The sequence below is a fragment of the Arvicanthis niloticus genome, chromosome 5 (assembly GCF_011762505.2).
Source record: "Arvicanthis niloticus isolate mArvNil1 chromosome 5, mArvNil1.pat.X, whole genome shotgun sequence".
NCBI lineage: Eukaryota > Metazoa > Chordata > Mammalia > Rodentia > Muridae > Arvicanthis > Arvicanthis niloticus.
This window is the reverse complement of record NC_047662.1, coordinates 99,033,538-99,048,592: the sequence shown is the minus strand read 5'-3', so window position 1 is coordinate 99,048,592 and position 15,055 is coordinate 99,033,538. Positions and strand designations below refer to the sequence as shown.

The window sequence follows — 15,055 nt, the reverse complement described above, 5'->3', positions numbered from 1 at the left end:
GATGTCTCTGAAGAGAGAAATGATGAACTTACATACGTAAAATAAATAAATCATTAAAAAACAAAAACATGGCCTAGAACACCATCTTGGGACTCTTCTATGTGGCCTAAAAGACTGGCTACAGTGTTGAAGGGAACGTGGGATGCTAGCTGGGAAATAGCCTATTGGGCAGGAAGATCACGCCCTGTTGGTCTTGTTCATATAAGACACTACTTGTGTGTCACAGTTTGACCTGATGTGATCTGTGTAAGGGTTTACCATCTAAACATACCAGCTAATATGAGTCTTTTTACTTCTGGAGGAAGAGACAACAGTCGAGAGAGACCAGTCACAATGCACACAGACCAAAACTTCAGGGAGCTCTGTCTAGCTCCCAAGTGTATGGATGGAAAGCCTGAAAATCAGAGACGCTCAAAGACAGCCAAAGTCAAACAGTGTGGGGAGGATTTCTGTTTTGTTCTGTTCTGTTTTGTTTTGTTTTGTTACCAGGGAGCAGGGATTTGGTTGGTTCTTTGTTTGTTTTTCTCCAGTTAGGGTTTCTCTGTGTTTCCCTGGTTGGCCTGGAACTCCCATTGTAGACCAGGCTGGCCTCGAACTCAGAGATTTGCCTGCCTCTACCTCCCAAGTGCTGAGATTAAAGGCTTACACCACCACTGCCTGACTGATCATATAGTTATTTTTAGTGTTTATTTATGTATATGTGTCTTGTCTGTGTGTTTCTGTCATGTGTGTGTCTGTGTGTGTGTTTAAGAAGTAAGAAGAGGGCTGGTGAGGTGGCTCAACGGTTAAGAGCACTGACTGCTCTTCTGGAGGTCATGAGTTCAGATCCCAGCAACCACATGGTGGCTCACAACCATCTGTAATGAGATCTACTGCCCTCATATGGGTGTCTGAAGACAGCTACAGTGTACTTACATATAATAAATAAATAAACAAAAAAATTAAAAAAGAAGTAAGAAGAAGTAAATGCTTTTATGAATGTGCTGTTCCAAAGTATGTTAATATTTTTCAGGGAGTCCCCAAGTCATCCTTCTTGACTGAAGAGAAGCGGGCTCGGCTGAAGACCAACCCTGTGAAGGTGCACTTTGCTGAGGAGGTGCTGGTCAGTGGCCACAGCCAGGTGCGTCCGCAGCCAGAGATGGCAGTTCTTGCTGAAGTAGGCAAGCTGTCTTCTAGCATGTGCCTCGCCACAACTCTGGAATTTTCAGAAAAGATGCAGAGGGAGCGACAGACACTTGCTAGAGGCTTAGTGAGCTTCCTCTGCAGGACAGGGGAAGCTGGGGGAGCCCTGAGCCAAGGATGAGGAACAAGTCCTGAGTGTGGCTGCCTGCTCAGCCACCAGCTCCACTCTCCTGCTGTTAGAGGCCTGAAGATTCCAGTTCTTAATATGAGTGAGCTCACTATTCCCTTAAAAGGAAATAGTATTGTGTTGCTAAAATAATGGTGGTGGTAGCTGGGATTTCTTTCCTTTTTTAATTTAATATCTGTTAAGAGCCCACTTTAAAACTTTTCTGTGCCTAGCCCTTCTATCCTGCAGAGGAATTGTAACAAAAGAAGAAACAGAGGCTTAGAGAGAGTAAAAGAATTAAATCACACAGTAAGAAAAGGCAGGAGCCTGGACATGTGTGACATCACTTCTTTTGTTTTTTCCTGGTCATACATCCTCTCTAGTCGTTTTTGATATAGAAAGATCCAGGGTTGATGGGAGAAGGCAGGAGAATGCTGTGAAAAGACATGTCTGTTAAGGGAAATTTGAGCCCTCTGATGGATTGTTTTAAGGTTTATTTTTATTTTTTATTTACGTGTATGTGTCTGTATTGGTATCTATGCTCAGTGTGCCTCTGTGTGTATGTGGGGGAGGGGGGCCACAAAAGCCAGAACTGAGCACTGGATCCCCTGAGGCTGGAGTTAAGTTAGAAGCACCCTGTGGGTACAGAGAACTGAACTCAGAACAACAAGCTTTCTTAACCACAGAGCCATTTCCTATCTTGAGATTGATGTTTTTAACAAAGATTTATTGATAAAAGACACATTTACTCATAAGTTATAAAATAGCTGGTAACTTTTGCCATTCTGAATCCAGCCATCAGTACTAGATTTTAAAACTTTCAAGTCAAAACTTCTTGTCATCCAGAGAAATTGAAGGGTTGGACTCTGGCCATTTAAACAAAGGATTTAATCAGTTCACCTGGTCCACATATAAAAGCCTTTATTTTCTCTCTGCTCTGCTAAGTGACAGAGCACGTCTTCATTGAGACCTGAGAGAAAAAAGTAGGCTTGTTCAGGAAGGGGCCAGTGGAGGTCTCATACATTGATCAATCAGGGTAAACCTGGGAGGCTGCTTGTCAGCAATGATTTGAATCTCTTGGGTGTCCACACTTGTGAAAGTGGATTGAGCCTCTCTGAAGATTAACTTTAGATTTGACATGTGCATTCACTTAATTTTAGCCAAAAGGCCAAGAAGCAGGTGACTTGCATATTGCAGAGCAGTGTACACGCTGAGTAGTGGGGACGGGAAGCCACTTGGGACAGAAAGTATAAAGCCCCACAGGTATGGACCAGGTAACCAGGACTGTCACTTTAGAAATGACTCTCATCACTCATCCCCTCGTGTCTGTTCTGAAAACCCAAGAGAAGGACAAGTTTTAAAACCCAAACAGGCTGCTGAACTGGTTAAGAGTTTTGGTGGAGATGGGCAGTTTAGGGGACAGTGTGTCCCAAAAGTGTCTGTCTCTGAGAAACTTGCAGGTTGGGGCTCCAAGAATAGGCCACCAGCCACCCAGGGAGAGGAGTGCTTGCCACTGTGACCTGCAGCTCCATCCTCAGAAGCATTTAAAAGCTGATCAAGCTTCCCTTAAAACTGAGAAGAAGACAGCTCTGAGGATGTGCATCACTCTAGATTATTCTAGTAAAACCCAGTTTGGAAATGGGTCTGGCTTGGCTCGCGGTTAAAGAGACAGAGGAAAACTGTTACTAAGTGATGAAGCTGGTGAGCTGCCAGCTCATTAGTGAATGAGCACAAATCAGGGGAATAAAAATGTGAGCCTGGGTGCTGAGAAGGGTTCCGGTCCTGCATCCCTGGGGCTTTGTAAAACCGTTCTTAAGCTCATGGGGGAGGTGAAAAAGATGCAAACTGATATCTCCCACGAAATATGGCCCAGACATCTCACATGTATAAATTTAGAATATAGAGAGATTTAAATGCAAGAGATGCTTATAATAAAGATAGCTGTAGTATCAGTATTTTAAATAGCCAAAAGCTAGAAAGATGCTGTGTGTCTAGAATAGAGACCTGGTTATTTCAGTTCCTTATGATATGTTAAAGCCTTTGCAATGATAAATAGTAAGCCTACATAAAATCATATATGAAATGATGGGTAAAAATAAAAGAATATAGAATCGTGCATAGTCTGTTTGTTCAGGTCTCTAAAATTTATGTACAAATTTAGACACACATTAAAGAAGCTTTAAAGAAAAATAAACGGGGGGTATATGATGTTAAGCTGTATTTTTTTAAGCCTTGTAAATCACAAATTATAATGTACCAAGGAGAAAAACCCCCAAGTGGGAAATCCAAAATGAGATTTTATATATATATCCAGAGCCAGAGCCAGAAACTTGAAATAACATCCCACTTGCTAGCTGAGTGTGATTTGGTATTAGAGCATGTCTTAGTTAGAGCCTCTGTTGCTATGATTAAATGCCATGAAACTGGGAGAGGAAAGAGTTGATTTCCATCTACAACTCCATCACTGAGAGAAGTCAGAGCAGAAACCCAGGGCAGGAACCTGGAGACAGGAGCTGAAGCAGAGGCCATGGAGGAGCACTGCTTACTGTCAAGTTCCTTCTGCTGGCTTGCCAAGCCTGTTGTCCTATACACCTCAGGACCACCTGCAGAAGTGGGGGGAGATGGGCTAATCCCTCCTACATGGATCATTTACCAAGAAAAATGCCCTAGAGACTTGTCTACAGGCAATTTGGATGGAGGCATTTTCTCAACTGAGGTTCCTCTTCCCAGATGGCTTTAGCTTGTGTCCAGTGACAAAAGGGCACCCAGGACCCTTACCTCCGTACATAAAAACACTGTATCCAACCCTACCTCTTACATCCCTTAGAGGTGATGGGTGGGTTCAGGGACGTGCAGGACTTCCCTCTCTGCCCTTTGCTGATGTTTCACTGTAGAAAACTACAGCAATAAAATGGGGTGGGGGGAGCTCTAAGGAAGCATTCCACTGCTAACTCCACCCTCCTTCCATGCCAGCCCCACAAGGAAGGGTCTAAGGAAGGGAAAGGCCCCATGTGAAAAGCACAGATACTAGACAGTGTTTGTTTGGTTTTCAAAACATGGTTTCTCTGTGTAGCACTGGCTGTCCTGGAACTCGCTGTGTAGATCAGGCTGGCCTATAAATCAGAGATCCATCTGCTTCTGGCTCCCAAGTGCTGGGATTAAAGGCATGCTCCACCACCCAGCCAGACATCATTTTGGAAATTGTGTCCCTTAAAGGTGGCAGCCAGTAGATACAGACCAGTGAACAGCTGTGAGCCAGTGACAGGCTCCTATAGTGCTCTGACTGGGCTAGACCCACCCTTCCTTCCCTACTAACCATCACATTTGAGAGGCTCCCATGCATTTTCCTAGACAAAGCAAACCTATCCCCCAGGAGAAATTCCCAAACGCTAAAAGGCAGCAATTAGCTCTCCAAAACTGGCAGTGCCAGGCAGCTAAGGATTGGTGTGCCAGGTAGCTAGGGATTGGTATACCAGGAGCCAGAAGAGTGTGTCAGTAGTATAACACTGCTCTTGTGTTTTCCAGGGGAACTCTCTGCTTTGTATGCCCAACGTGCTCAAGGTGTACCTCGAGAATGGACAGACCAAAGCTTTCAAGTTTGAGGCAAACACAACTGTGAAGGTATTAAAAATAAATCGGAACCTTTTTGTCATAGGAAAGTTGCTCAGTGGACCACCAGACAGCTTGCCCTCTGTCTGCCTTGATGGGCTCATGCCCACCGCAGCCTGCATGCTCATAACAGATATGCATTGTACTATATTCTTTGGTTGTATAACCACCCAATAAGATGGTTTGGGGGGCCACTCTGGAGTATTTGTTTATGTCACTTCCTGCTGGGGAGGGACTCAGGACTCAGAGCAGCAAAGTGGCTTGTCCAAGGTCACTACATGTCCTATGCCTTCATCCTTAACCACAGGCTTCCCAACATCTTGCCTCTGCCTCCATCTGCTACCCAAAACCGAATTAACTAAACACTAAGGCGGGATGTGAGGACAGGCCCAGGCCCTTGTATGTCCTTATACATAATCAACTCTTCACTTGAGATTCTCAAAGAGGGGTTATGGAGCCTGGTAAAGGACTGTAAGAGCCATCAGTCACGTTTGAAGAGGAGAGCGAGCATCCCAGAAACTCCAGTTGTCTAGAGCAGGATGCAGTGAGGCAAAAGATGGAATGAGTAAGTTGTGCATGTGCCACAGACACGCATCTTTCTCATGCCAGCACATCAGCCCAGGCAGGGAAGTGCACCTGAGCACTGTGGAGGGCAACTAAGATTTCCACAAAGGCAGGCAGAGGATGAGGTGCACACCAGGACAATGGGCATTATCCAGCAAAGCATGCAGTGGGACCACAGGCTGCTCTCCTAGGAGGGGGGATAGCCATGGAGGCTCTCCAATGGCAGACAATGTTGTCCAGATGGGAGAGATGACTCTAGCTGTTCCTGAGCACAGAAGAGGTGTCAGAGACAGGCCACAGTAAGGAAGCAAACTGTTGTTTCTAAGATGTAAAAGGCATAAAGGGCTGGGTGTGGTGGCACATACCTTTAATCCCAGCACTCAGGAGGCAGAGACAGGAACAGCTTTGTGAGTTCAAGGCCAGCCTGGTCTATATGAGTTCCAGGACATCTGGGATTTCATAGAGAGACCCCAGACCCCATCTTACAAACAAAAGACTACAGCACGTGAACACACACATACAATGGACAATTAAATAAGGAGCCTAGCTCTTTAGGATGAGGACGAGGTGAGGTGATGCAGTACAACATTATAGACAGTAGCCAAGACACACATATTTGCACATGGTAGTGTAGTAATAAATATTAAAAATCCCAGCGAGGGGTTTCTGCCCACCTTAGACCATTTATGTTCCCAGATGAAAGACACACACACCTTTATATGTTTAAATATGCTGTGGGAAGCTGCATACCCTCCATACTATAGAATCTACTTTCAATAACCCCAAGGTATCACTATATGCTCCATCTGGGCTGCTCTTAACCCAACTGGGCAGCCCTCTGGGTCACGTTCCTTGGGCCTTAGCCCATGGTGGCTCTCCTTCTATTCCGACACAACTTCTTTCCTCTCTCCTCCTCCTTTTGGTGCTCTCTCTTGCAAGCACTAAAAACCTCAACCCCACCTATGTCTCTTCTGCCCAGATATTGACTGTCAGCATCTTTATTCACTAATCAGAGTTAACTCTGGGGCAGGGTCCCAGGGGCTATGTGCTGACTCCAGGTCTTGGGGGCCAGTACTTAGCATTACAACAGTAAAAGAGAAAGCCTCAACATGGTAAGTGCATGCATGCATACATACATGTGCATAGACATATATCTAAAATTTCGCTCTGGTACCTCCCTTTGGCAATTTCCAAACTGCTCCAAATTTCCTGCCTGTTTCCACCTTAGTGTAATTTAGGAGAAGCTAAAGAGAGCCCCTTAGAACCTAGGAAGCTCCAATGCCATTGGAGGAACAAGAGGGAGAACTGGATGCGTTTAGTTCACGCCAGCCACTCTGCTGGGCACTTCCTTTCATACTATCTAATTTAACATCTCCTTAACCTTGGGAGCCTTAACCTTAACCTTGATTAACATTATCTTCACTTTGTAGGTAGGAACACAAGCCCAATAGGTCCCCAACGTGCTGTTATCCACTGGTTTATAATCAAGCTTGCTCCAGGCTGGGGCTTACCTCTTCTCCATTATTCTGCCCCAGAAGGGAAGCTCTGTGAGTGAATCAGGCAGGGTTCTACTTCTGTCGTCTTTGATCAAAGTAGAATGGAAGAGGGCAAGTAAGTCTTCAGTGGCAGCCAGAAATCCCCTGAGGGGATTTACAATAAAAGCTCACGTTGCAGGGGAATTAAGAAGATAGAGTTAGGACTGTGAACAGAGGCTTTAGCGAGTCTAAAACTGGCTGATCTTATCTGCAATGGCCAAAGTTTAGAAATCAAATCTCTTAGCTCTTTATAACAGGGAGAGCAATCCTGTCAGGGAAAAAGGAAAAGTCGCTTCAGCTCACCTGGGACTTCTTCCCACCCCTCACCATGGGAAGAGTTTTAAATCAAAAAATGTTTTTCGGACCAGAGCTATGGCAGACTGAAGCCTCAGGTTCAGCCTCTAGAGCTGTGTGGACTGGGTGTGGTGGCACATGCCTGTGATACCAGCTCCCAAAGGTGGCAGGCGGAGTTCAAGATCATCCATTAGCCACACAGCAAGCTTGAGGCCAGCCTGGGGTGACAGACTCTGTACCCCAACCAGACAGAAACAGACAAAAGCACTCTAGATTGAAGGAAATGTCGTTTGATCCATTAACATTTACTGATTTACTGACACGTGTGGGTCAGACATGTCTGTGTCACTTGGATGTTGCTAATACAGAAACCATTTGCTTGGGGTTATCCTGTTGGGAAGCCTGGGGTATTGGGTTGGCATTGGAGATGGGAGACAAGGTACCATGTGCTTAGGTTTAGGAAAGGGCCACAAAAATGATGTCGTGCAGGCTCAGGGGAGAGATCTTCTAGCTGAGTGTTGATGTATGGCTTCTAGGAAACAATGGGCCATGGCAGACCTGGCAAAGTGGACAGGTTTGATAGCATTGGATTGGGAGTGGGATCAAGACGCTTCCAGGCATGGGAAGAAGACCAACGAACACTCAGAGATGGGCACGTTTGCCAGATGTTTGAGAACAGGGCACACTGACAGAAGTACCAGAAACAAAGTGGGAAGTGGGGTGTGGTGCTGTACACCTGTAATCCTAGCACTCAAGGCTGAGGCAGGAGGATCATGAATTCAAAGTTAGTCTGGACTACAGTGTGAGACTCTTCTTCTTTTCTTTTTTTAACTATTTCTTTCCGTTATTTATAATTATGTGTATGTGTTTGTCTGCCTGTGTGTAGGTATGTACACACAAGTACAATTACCCATGGAGACCATAGGTGTTGGATCCCTTGCGCATTCAGGTTACAAGAGGTTATGATGATCTGTCTGATTTGTATGTTGGGAATCAAACCCAGGTCCTCTGTAAGAACAGTGTTACCTCTTAACCATGGAGCCATCTCTCCGGTCCTGAGATCCCTGTTCCCTTTCTCTTTCAAGTCAGGGTCTCTCTATGTAGCCCTGGCTATGCTGGAACTTGCTCTGTAGACCAGCCTGGTCTTGAACTCAAAGAGATCCACTCACTTCTGCCTTCTGAGTGCTAGGATCAAATATATGCAGCACCACTGCCTGGCTGAGACATTACTTCTTTAAAAAGAGGGCAGGGGATACTATGGAAGGAATGGTTCCATTAACACTTGATACTTGAGTGTCTATTAAGTTGAATTTGAATTTTGGCCAGTTAACCTTGGAAAGGCTTGACTGTTCTTGAGCAAAGGAGAATAACACAGATGCAAGCTTAACCGAGGGCCTCGAGAGCAGTGGTTCTCAACCTGTGGGTCACGACCCCTTTGTGGTTGACCGACCCTTTTACAAGGGTCACATATCAGATCTCTTGCATATTAGATATTTACATTACAACCCATTACAGTAGCAAAATTACAGTTATGAAGTAGTGACAAAATAATTTTATGGTTGGGGGGTCACCATAAAGGGTCGTAGCATTAGGAAGGTTGAGAACCACTGCTTAGATCTACAAGATAAAAGACCAGATAAAAAATATTTTAGGTTTTGAGGGCCATCCAGTCACTTTCAAGTTTCCTGTCATAGTGGGTAGTGTGTGGCTTTGTTCTCATGACATTTAAAGATAAAATCAGCAGTGAGTTCTGTGTGACCCATGGCTGCTATGTGACAACTCCTTTGGATGCAAGGTGGAGGACCGCTGGATGGCAGAAGGCTCCATAGGACAGCCAAGACAGGAGATGCATATGGGCTTTCGAGGCAAGGGGAAGATGAGAGAAGGGACCGTCAGAGTCAAGAGGCAGGATTGCCACCAGTCAAAGACCAATAATACAGGCCAGTGAAATACCCCGGCAGGTAAAGCATTTGCCACCAAAGCTGGCAACCTGGGACTGAGCTCAGAACCCACATGGTGGGGGGAGAGAACAGGTTCCTGTAAACTGTCCTCTGACCTCCACAGACACACTGGCATGTGCACAACCACCAACATGCACAGAAAATTAGTGAATGAAACGAAGTAAAAACGATTTTCATAAATTCAGCAGTCTGCAATGCCAAAAGTGTATAAGTTCATATTTCATAATTGTACAGTTAAGAGAGAGTGATGGGTCTGTCTGCTGTGGTAAGCACCACGCCTGGCACACAGTAGGTGTCGAATTAATGCTGTTGACTTGCAGAGGCAGATACCCTCTTCAGAACTTAGTCACCACTTTAGTTGTAGAGGGTAATGGAGCCAGCAGTGAGGACACTGGTGGGCAGGAGTCACGGGGGCCAGGGGGCGGGCAGCCGTTCACAATTGGGACTTTGGAAATCTGAGGTTCTGAGTTCTGTAGTGCATCCACAGTGATCACTGATCAGGTGACACATTGCTGAGTATCTCCAAGGCCCCAAGCATTGGAGAATAGCAGACCCTAACTGTGCTGGCTAGTTTTATTACAGCTTGAGACAGGCTAGAGTCATCTGGAAGGAGGAAACCTCAGCTGAGAAAAGGCCTCCTCAAGACCTGGCTGTAGGGCATTTTCTTAATTAGTGATTGATGGGGAGGGCCCAGCCCACTGTGAGTGGCACCAGCCCTGAGCTGGTGGTCCTGGGTTCTATAAGAAAGCAGGCCAAGCAAGCCAGTAAGCAGAAACCCTCCATGGCCTCTGCATCAGCTCCTGCCTCCAGGATCCTGCCCTGTTTGAGTTCCTCTCCTTCAATGATGAAGAGTGATGTGGAAGTGTAGGTTGAGTTAACCCTTTCCTCCCCAAGTTGCTTTTGGTCATGGTGTTTATCACAGCAGCAGAAACCCTGACTAAGACTCCAACGTTGGTGAGGTCTACACTGTCAGTGAGCTGCTGTCTATTAAGGGGAAAGGAAACGAGCAAGAAGACAAAGGCTAGAGGTGAGCTTATGTAGAACACCACCTGGCAGGGAGTGCACTAAGTGCCTTCTGTGGGGAAATGAGTGCACACAGCAGTCTGGTTGATAGCTGTTGGTGTCTACCAAAACAGAAAAGAGCCACAGAGAAGAACAGTGTGTCCACGGACACAGCGAGCCGAGGAGGATCAGCCTCGGTCTACAACCCTTTCATGTGCCTGATGGACTGTCTTTTACAAAAAGAGTATCGTATTAAAGAAATGGATATTGAATAATGGTGGGGGACTATAAACATGCCCCAGGAGCTAGCTCAGCGGGAGAGCTCTTGCCTAGTGTATGTGAGGCCATAGGTTCAATCCCCAACCAAAGTAAATCCTGCAGCTGAGAATAATAGGCAGGGTGACATTTAGATACAATAGCCATATGGAATCTCTCTGAAGAGGTGACATGTAAGTCAAACTTAAAAGGACAGAAACAGCCTTGCAAAAAGTGATGGGGGAAAAAAAAAGTGTATATGTCAGAGGGAAGAATGTCTGTGGGTGCCTGAGGCATCCGCCATGACGGGGCCACTGGGGAGAAAGGCCAAGTGTGTCCTGGTGGCTGTGGGGCCCCTGCACAGCATTATCTGCCTTTCCATCCTGACCACCTACCCGCAGTCTGCAGGCATTGTTATCTTCCATTTCAGAGGAAGGAACTAAAGCCAACATCTCACAGTCACATGAGGGAACTGGGAGGACTCTGTCCAGAAAGCAGTTGGTATAGACTGGCAACTCCAGAGAGTTTCTATCCCAACACTGAGACCAGAGACTGGTATCTCCCCATGGTGGCTGCATCCTTGCTGCCATGAGCGGTACAGGGCCCTCATGGGAGCTGGGGCCCTGCCTGTGTTAGCAGCGGACACGGCAGCACCAACTTCTTCTACTGGGGAAGCTGTAAGAAGGCCCGGGAAGTCTCCCCACTCATCAGGTGACCCCTCCTCCCCTCTGCTGCCAGGACATCATCCTCACGGTGAAGGAGAAGCTGTCCATCCGAAGTATCGAGTACTTTGCGCTGGCCCTAGAGGAGCAGTGTGGCATCTCCCGCCTACACCTTCTGCACGAGGAGGAACTCATTCAGCAGGTAGGAGGACCTGCCCCGCTCTGGGAAGCCAGGCTCCTCAGCCACTTCAGGGCTGGATCACACACTCACTCAGCCTGGGTAAGAAGGGCAAGACTTGGGCCTGGTTTGCATCTGTTCCTGTGAGGTATGCAGGGCATAGTCCAAGATGCCCACCTTCTAGGTGTGGAGATAGGGGCTCAGCAGGGTAAGGTCGTTTTCCCCGTCATATATCTGACAAAGTCCTTTTGCTTCTAGCCTTGATCATCTTTCCTAGCACCCTACTGTCTCAGAACTATTAGGGGACATTGGTTGCTTTGTCCAAAACCCTTTCTGTGGCATTGCCCCACTGAGAGGCAACCCCCATGATAGGGCAGGACAGTCAGTCCATCTGTGCCACCCATTCCTTTAGCTATGCAAGAAGTTGTAGCACAGACTCTTTAAAGTCAAACATGGGTCAGTTCAACAAATGATTGTAGGGTGTGTACTATGAAAAGCTCAGTAGACGTTCTACAGTTGGGGAAGGGGAGAGCCTCTTCAGGAAGGGAATGGAACGGAGAAGCAAGTGACTTATGACCCAGTCACCACTCACTGCTGCAAACTCTTAAAGAATAATAAAGTGCAGAGGGATACAAACTCCATCTTCATTTGTGGAAATCAACACTCATATGCATTCTGTCCTGGCTGTGATAAAATCCCTGTCAGGAGCAACTTAGGAGAGGAGAGAAGTTTATTTTGCCTCTGAATTTAGGAGTTGCAACACATCATCATTGGCATGGCAGCAGGAACAGTCCTTGTCCATGATGGTGGGATCTTATCACAGCTGGTCACATTGTAGCAGCAGATAGGAAATAGAGGGACCCAAGATATACCCCCAGGGCCTCAGAGACACACTCTCTCCAAGCAGCCCTACCTCTTAAAAGCTCTGCAGTCTCCCAAGACAGCCCTTCCCACTGAAGACCACCTGTTTAAACATGTGCTGGGGGAGGGGGCTTCACATTCAAACCACAAATCAAATAGTCCTAGACTGTTCCTGAAAGGACACTGAGATGGGGACAGGGTCTCACAGACTGTCCCTGGGATGACATTGAGATGTGAACAAGGTCTCCCAGACTGTCCCTGGGAGGACACTGAGATATGGACAGAGGCTCCTAGACTGTCCCTGGGAGGACATTGAGATGTGGACAGGGTCTCCCAGACTGTCTCTGGGAGGACACTGAGATGTGGACAGAGGCTCCTAGACTGTCCCTGGGAGGACATTGAGATATGGACAGGGTCTCCTAGACCGTCCCTGGGAGGACATTGAGATGTGGACAGGGTCTCCCAGACTGTCCCTGGGAGGACACTGAGATGTGGACAGGGTCTCCTAGACTGTCCCTGGGAGGACACTGAGATGTGGACAGAAGATCCTAGACTATCCCTGGGAGGACATTGAGATGTGGACAGAGGATACTAGACTGTCCCTGGGAGGACACTGAGATGGGGACAGAGGCTCCTAGACTGTCCCTGGGAGGACATTGAGATGTGGACAGGGTCTCCTAGACTGTCCCTGGGAAGACATTGAGATGTGGACAGGGATTCCTCTGACAGAAGAAACAACACTCTTTGAATCTTTCACATTCCACACCATGGGAAAGAAAGCCAGGCTAAGAGAGGAGGCTGTGCTGCCTGGGAAAGACTGAATTAGAACAGCGGCCTCCCTTTCTCTCTTCCCTTGTGAAGCTGCTGTAGAGAGAGCCACGAGATCACTGTATCTCCTTTACCTTGGGCAGGTGGTGGAAAGGGAAGAATCCCAGGACTCTCGCTGCCTCTTCAGGGTGTGCTTTGTTCCCAAGGATCCCCTGGACCTGCTGAAAGAAGACCCCGTGGCCTTTGAGTATCTCTACCTGCAGGTGACCAGGCTGTGCTTCCTGGGATGCCAGTGTCCTCAAGGATGCACACTGGGTTATTCTGGGTTGATGGCAGCTAAACGCTCTCCCGAGGGATTGTCTCTTTCTAGAGGACAGTGGGTCTCATTATCTCTCCCTGTTGTTCCTGCTCTGAGTTACTGTAATGGGAGATTTGCAGTAGACTAATCAAATTTAGGCTTAGTCCTCAATGTAGATGATACATTTTTCTAATACTATTAAACACTGTTATCCTTTCCACTTTTATTGCAGAATGGGGCTTTAGTGCTGCAGAAACTCATGTTAGAGATGACGTAACTGGGTCTTAAGAAGGGGCATGTGTCTGATGCCCCCACTTAGCAGTAGAGCCAAACCTGGCTTCTTTTTTCTTTCTTACTTTCCCTCTTTCCTTTCTTCCTCCCTCCCTCCCTTCCTTCCTCCATTTTTTCCTTCCTTCCTCCCTCCTTTCCTTCCTTCCTCCCTCCCTCCCTCCCTTCCTTTCTTCCTTCCTTCCTTCCTTCCTTCCTCCTTCCCTCCCTCCCTCCCTCCCTCCCTCCCTCTTTTTTGGAGGCAGCATTTTTTCATATAACCTTGGATGTCCTAGAACTAGCTCTGTAGACCAGGCTGGCCTTGAAGATCCAGCTGACTGCGCCTCTGAGTCCTGGGTTTTACAGCATCTGCCACCATGCTCAGCTAGAAACCTGGTTTCTTGACTCCTAACTAGGTCTTGCCCTCCATTGCCTGGAGTAAGATTACGTCTGTTATTTTTATTTGGATGGGAAGAGTATCTGGGAGATGTCATCAGTTTACAGCCCATTTGGGCTTAAGGCTAGAAAATAGTAATAGCAGCAGGCACGGCACCAGTGCATTACACTTGCATAAGGCAGCACTATGTGCTTTATGCTCACATTGCTGCATGGTATTTTTTCTAAACCCCACAGAAATCAAGTAACGTAGATCACATACACAGTTAGTATGCGATTAATAATGGGAGACACCATGCATAACTAAGGTTACTGAGCCAAGACCTCAAAGCTGACTGCTGATGGTGCTGCTCTGACCAGAGAGAACTGGGAGGTACCGTGTGCATGCTCTTGTTGCCTAGCTGCTCTGTGTGATCTCTTGCAGAGCTGCAGTGATGTACTCCAGGAGCGCTTTGCTGTGGAGATGAAGTGCAACTCTGCCCTCCGGCTTGCAGCCCTGCACATCCAGGAGCGGATCTATGCCTGTGCCCAGCCACAGAAGATCTCTTTGAAGTACATAGAGTGAGTGGCAGGGGTGGCAGCTGTGTCACATTTGTGACTGCTGGCTTCTAGCCAGGATGGCCGGACTTCACAGAAAGCTGATACTCACCCATCTGCCTTTGTCTCTCCATCCATTTCCCTTTACCCAGCCTGGTTCCCTGTCTGAGTAGAAGCCATTTCCACTGCAGTAACAGAGTCCCCTTGGACATTTCCAGTCCCTGAAAGAATTCTGAAGCCATCAGTTGACAACTTCTGAGGGCAGGGATGTTTTGGAAATTAATTTTTCCAATGGTGTGAACAATCGCTGTTGCATTATGCCTTCCTCCAAATGGGGGATGCTTCAAGTCCTAAGATCCATGTTTTTCTTGATTCTTAGCTCCGAGAACTAACATCCATTATACTAAGCTCATCTCCAGGACTTGGCTCTAGCTCGTCTGGGTATCGAAATCAAATGGAGAAATCCGGTTTTAAAAATAGAACAGATCCCTGATGTAATGAGTCAAGGAGCAACTTTAGAGGGATTCTGAGGCTTCTAGGCTAATAATGTTCTAAAGTTTAGCCTTGGGGATTTGCAGGC

The 15,055-nt window shown here is 46.9% G+C and overlaps 1 protein-coding gene across 5 annotated transcripts in view; it reads left to right on the top strand.

Moving 5' to 3' along the window:
* The window catches only part of Frmpd1 (FERM and PDZ domain containing 1), a 175,619-nt gene that overhangs the window by 144,343 nt on the left and 16,221 nt on the right, over positions 1-15,055 (top strand). For 4 of the 5 annotated variants that reach the window (XM_076935043.1, XM_076935042.1, XM_076935044.1 and 1 more), the window contains exons 6-10: positions 1,013-1,120; positions 4,814-4,909; positions 11,247-11,372; positions 13,121-13,240; positions 14,363-14,499. In XM_076935043.1, the coding sequence (XP_076791158.1) occupies positions 1,013-1,120; positions 4,814-4,909; positions 11,247-11,372; positions 13,121-13,240; positions 14,363-14,499 (587 nt within the window). Of the gene's footprint in view, positions 1-1,012; positions 1,121-4,813; positions 4,910-11,246; positions 11,373-13,120; positions 13,241-13,794; positions 13,981-14,362; positions 14,500-15,055 lie in introns of those variants that run through there. The other variant, XM_034502424.2, reaches the window with a different exon arrangement.